The sequence below is a fragment of the Solanum tuberosum genome, unplaced genomic scaffold, assembly GCF_000226075.1.
Source record: "Solanum tuberosum cultivar DM 1-3 516 R44 unplaced genomic scaffold, SolTub_3.0 scf00096, whole genome shotgun sequence".
Classification (NCBI taxonomy): domain Eukaryota; kingdom Viridiplantae; phylum Streptophyta; class Magnoliopsida; order Solanales; family Solanaceae; genus Solanum; species Solanum tuberosum.
The window spans coordinates 1,312,527-1,317,987 of NW_006239025.1; the positions used below are offsets into that span (position 1 = coordinate 1,312,527).

The window sequence follows — 5,461 nt, forward strand, 5'->3', positions numbered from 1 at the left end:
CGGTTAGTGTGAGTTAAAGTGACTATATGTTAGTGAGAATAATAAATTTTATGTCGGTGAGAATAATAAATTTTAAAAAGTAATGATGTGATTATAAATTTTATTTACATATGAAATAAATAGGTTAATAGATATAAATGTGGGGTTGTTTTAACAAAATATAAACTCGTGGATCAATTTTTGTATTAAAATATCTCAAATCACGATATGGAATTCCCATATAATTCCATATCATGGTTTTTGGAGAATATTGAATCACATCTCATGATATGGAATCATGAGATGGAATCAGCGTAAAATCGCATGTCCAAACGCTGATTCCATCTCACGATATCATATCGTGATATGGTATCGCATGGCCAAACACCTACTAAGAGTCACACGCCATACAAGAGTTTGAAACTACTTATTATGTCATGTGGAAGATCACGAGTGTATGTAAGTTTAGTTAATCAAGTAGAGAAATGTTTTAAGATTGTCAATAGTTCGGTGTTGAAACTAATAATTTGCCTCAAATTTAAGGGTCTTTCCAATACTTTTTTTTATTATAGATTTATCATTCAAATTATGAAGGATTGTCAATAGTTCGGTAATAAAACTAAAAATTTGCGTCAAGTTTAAGGGTCTTTTCAATATTTTTTTTATTATAAATTTATTATTCAAATTATGAAGGATTGTCAATAGTTCGGTAATAAAACTAAAAATTTGCGTCAAGTTTAAGGGTCTTTTCAATATTTTTTTTATTATAAATTTATCATTCAAATTATGAATATATGACATTATGTAACAACGAAAAATAACTATACATTATGAAATAATAGTTAACCTTCCTGCAATAAGGTGTAATCGTGAAGAAAAGAAAATTACAGCAATTAATTTCTGAAACTGTACAAAGTCCCAAATCCTATTTTTTTTGTTGATTCATTCATTGATTTGTGAAGGTGGAAGAGGATAATGCGATTGTTTCAGTGCTTGAGTCAATGGAAATCCAAAGCCAAAGACGGAATTCAACAATCACTTCTTATCGCCAAATTCCTCTGCTTATTACATGTCACAAACAACTACGTTTTCTCTCCAGTAATGGTACGTATTTCTCCATTTTATCTGCAATTTTCCGGTAAGAAATTAGGTTTTGCTTTTGAATTTTTGTACTGTTTTAGGTGTACGGTCCGAGCATGTTGCCGACCCTGAATCTTACCGGTGACGTTTTGCTGGTTGAACATTTGTCGCCGTTGTTGGATAAGTTGGGACCCGGAGATGTAATCCTTGTTCGGTCACCTGAGAACCCTAGAAAGACTGTAACTAAACGAATTATTGGTATGGAGGGTGATACTGTCACTTTTCTAGCTGACCCTTCAAGAAGTGACCGATATATTAGCTTAAAGGTGTGCTCTTTTCTTCTGTGTAATTTTGGCCTTTCTCGATTTTTGGATTGATTTTTGATAGTTGTTAAGTGAGAAGCCATATCTCAAGCAATGTGTTCCTTTTGTTGGCTAAGTTTATGACCATATGTGTGCTCTATAATATAGCATGAGTTATTGCTGTAATGAAGAAGTCATAGGAAGGCTTAAAGAAGAATGTGCTAGGATTAATCCCTTTAGAGATAGGGTGAGCCAGGAGCTTTTAAAATAAAATGTCCTAGGATTTAGCTCCTTTAGAGATAGTGGTGAGTCAGGAGTTTTAGACAAAAATGTCCTAGGATTAGCCCCTTAAGAGATAGGGGCGAGTTAGGAGCTTTTAAACGAAAATGTGCTAGGATTAGCCTCTTTAGAGATAGGGGCGAGTCAGGAGCTTTTAAACAAAAATGTGCTTGGGATTAGACCTCTAGAGATAGGGGTGAGCCAGGAGCTTACTGCAGGTATTTATGACTCTAGTGGCAACACGTGACAGGCGAATAACATGATTCTCGAGGAGTTACATGACTGCCAAGCCAATTCTTCTAAGACTTGTGGCTGCTTAATTTCTATTGTTGATGATTTTCTATTAACTATAGTCCAGTTTTGTCATTGGTCTGTGGATTCACTGTTTTTATCTTCCTAGTGCTCTCTGTCTTTTCTCTTTCCTTATAGATGCAAACCTCTTTGTTCTTCATTAGATTTCAACTTAGTTAGAGATAACAGACAGTTACTAGTTTCTGCAGTGAATGCTTTAAATTCTTGGAGTCTCTTTACTTATTTAAGCAAATGAGAGAAAAAGTTGTATCTTTCAATCTTTGGGCTTCCTAGTTTTCCACCCTTTCATAGAAACCACTTAACCACACATAGGATAAAACAAAAGAAGGTCACATTAGATGGTTTGGCCTATATAGACCTACAAATTTGTTTGCCAGTGGTTCGGACTCTAGGATGATTAATGTTAAAAGATAACATTGGTAGATTTAAAATCCAGTGGAGTGAAGTTGTTTCAAAACACCAACTATTTGTCCAAAGCTAGTTAAGAAGATAATTTAGGAAGCACTGGATCCTAACTAGTTTAGCATTGAGGCATAGTTGTTGTAAAGAGAACCGCATATGACCAAAAACATCCACCAATTGCTTGGGAAGTACTCTAATTCTTATTAATATATGGTGTGCAAAAAGGTGCCCCGTCACATGCTGAGTATGGATCTTACTGTCTTCTTTAGTATTTGTAATTGCCAGGACCTAGGATAGTGTGGTGTCAATTCTCTTAAGAAACCTGAAATTTGGGCTCTGAACACAATGTTAGGCATGCCACCAAGCTTCCTTATGCTTACCCACTTAGGTTTTCTCTCTCATTGCTGTTTCCAGGCTCACCTTCAGTTTCTTATATTCAAGGTCCTTTCATTTTGGCAGAGTATGTGAACCTATTTCTTTTGCCACGTTTCATCTCAAAGTAAACGGGAAAATGAGAATTCAATTTTCTTTATTTAATAACCGAGTAAACCCGAAGTGTCAGTAGTGCACAGTTCGAAACTCGGTAGACAATGGGCCTTGCCCTCTAATCATTATATATAAATGAGGATTTTATTTGAAGCACTTCTCAAAAAAATGCTCTATTTTTACTTTATTTAGATGTTGTATGCTTTCTAGTAGTTTCATTCTGATTTTCTGGAATACCACCTGAAATAACAATTTGAAACTGGCTTGGAATTCTTTCCTGTGATAATAAATATATTCAGTTGGAAGAGAAAAAGTTTCTTCATCTTTGAGGTGACATTCCACTGCTTACTATGTGAATGAGGTGATATCTAGTTTTCTCATTCCATAATATCCTGTAGTTTTATTTGTAATGCCCTATATTCTAATAATTTCTGTGGTTTTTTCCCCTCCTACTCGTTTATCTTGGTGTGGGGTTATCTAGGTTCCAAAGGGGCATGTTTGGATTCAGGGAGATAACATCTTTGCTTCGAAGGATTCACGGCAACTGGGGCCAATCCCTTGTGGCCTTATCCTGGGAAAAGTGTTGTATAGAGTAAGTTATATTATCTTTACTATCTTAGTGAGACTGAACTTATCTGCTTTCTTCTATTTATAAAGGTTCTAAAGCTTGCATTTTTGTGTGTGGGTAAAGTAATAACTTATTGATGTTCTGGGGAATAACCACTTACACAAGGAGTGCACCAAAAAATAGAGAATCTTACACAGACTAAAGCGTACATATGTTATTCCTATGAAGAATCAAATAGGCCCTAACTACTTGGCGTAGAAATTGATGATTGGTGTTTTCTTCGAAAGGTTTGCATGAGTTGAATTTTTCCGTTTGGTCAATTATCTAGGTCGTACTGTTGATAAAATCATTCAAATCATAGTAATGAATCCTCAACTTCTGAAATAACTTTACCTGCGGATAGATTAGCATCTTGTGTTCCCCCTTAAAAAATCGGTTTACCACTAGAGAACTCCAGCCTGTTGCTTAGGCAAGTTTATCCGGAACTCTGCTAACTTCTAGTCTCATATTCAATTGTAGTTTATCTGTCTTTACATCCTGAACAATATAAGAGCTTCCCTATTCTTAACATAACCATTGTCTACTTTGAAGTCTTTAATTTGATTATATGATAGTTGTGTACCTTTACTTGGAACACTTCTTTTTGCAAATTCATCTACTCACATCAACAATATTGATATCGATATATGGTCATTGATGCACAAACATTTGGGGTGTAGTAACCATTTGAAAATCTGGTAGGTAAAACTAGTTAGCTGACCCTTCTTGTTTGCACATGCAGGTGTGGCCGCCAGAGGGCTTTGGCTCGTTATGACAACAAAAACAATGTATTGTATTGAAGATATACAATTGAAATGGGAAATGTGATTCTTTACCAGTCCTCCTTTGATTATTGCCTTCTTTCTAGGAAGAACCAATTCTGAATAATGATTACTAGTAATTCATTTTGGTAAGGATGCTTTATTTCCTGTGGCTAAGTAGTTTTTGAAGTGCTGAAGAGAGTTTGTACATATTCTAAGGAATCAGTTGAAACTTGAAACCATGAATTTGATTTTCTGTACATTTGTAATGTCTATGGTTTAAAATATCTTTGATTTAAGGTATGAAATCAAGCAAAAAATTGAGGGACAAAATATTTATGAGAGTAATTATAAGATTAAAGCAAACTTAGCTAACTTGCGAGTACAAAAGTATTAAAGCGCCTATTATATATACATAAAAGCTATATCATCTAGGTAATGTCTAAGATATCAAATATCTTCACAAACATTTATTACATCGTAAGAATGTGCTGTTTAACGTGGCCTACATGATGACACAATTTTATGTTAAATGTATAATGTTGAATAAGTAGACACATGTGTATTGTGTTCTTTATATATGTAAGGTTACAACTTACGAGACATATACAACAATCGAGACTAAGTTAAAGATCACGGTTATGTACTAGGAGTACCTTGTTACGGCGATAAACGTGTCACACACACATTGGAATTGCAACAACGACTTCACCAACACACATTGAAATGTAGGGCTCTTGATAATTTTTGTTATCCATATATTCAAAAGAAATAATAGTAAAATTATTATTATATGATGTAGGGGTGTACATGGCCGGGTTGGTTCAGGTTTTTCAAATATCAAACCAAACCATTTGTGTTGAAATTTTGAATTTATAAACCAAATCAAACCAATAAAACTCAGGTTTTTTCGGATATTTTCAAGTTTTTCGTTTTTTCGGGTATTTCCGGTAAAGTATTCATACAAACATATAATTTACTTGTGCTTCAAATATTTCTTTAGTCCTACCAAAATACAACTATCTAAGTGTTTCTTAAGAAAATAGCACAAAATATGATATGATTAATGACATTAAATTATTCAAAATAATAATAATGAAATCATCATATAAAATAAATATTGCAAAGTCATAATGAAAATGATCATAATTTAAAAGTACTAAATCATGCTAAAATAAGTTTAATAAGTATTAGTTACATTACTAAATATTTAAGGGAAATTAAAATTAGATTATGTATTTTAATTGTCTTAG

At 33.6% G+C, this 5,461-nt stretch overlaps 1 protein-coding gene across 1 annotated transcript; it reads left to right on the forward strand.

Annotated features, from left to right (window-relative positions):
• Nucleotides 1–857: 857 nt before the first annotated feature.
• On the forward strand, nt 858–4,507 carry LOC102593999 (mitochondrial inner membrane protease subunit 1). Its single transcript, XM_006348289.2, has 4 exons — nt 858–1,083; nt 1,161–1,385; nt 3,322–3,432; nt 4,190–4,507. The coding sequence occupies exons 1-4, from the start codon at nt 955–957 to the stop codon at nt 4,220–4,222; spliced, it is 498 nt and encodes a 165-aa protein (XP_006348351.1). The 5' UTR covers nt 858–954; the 3' UTR covers nt 4,223–4,507.
• The last annotated feature ends 954 nt before the right edge of the window (nt 4,508–5,461 follow it).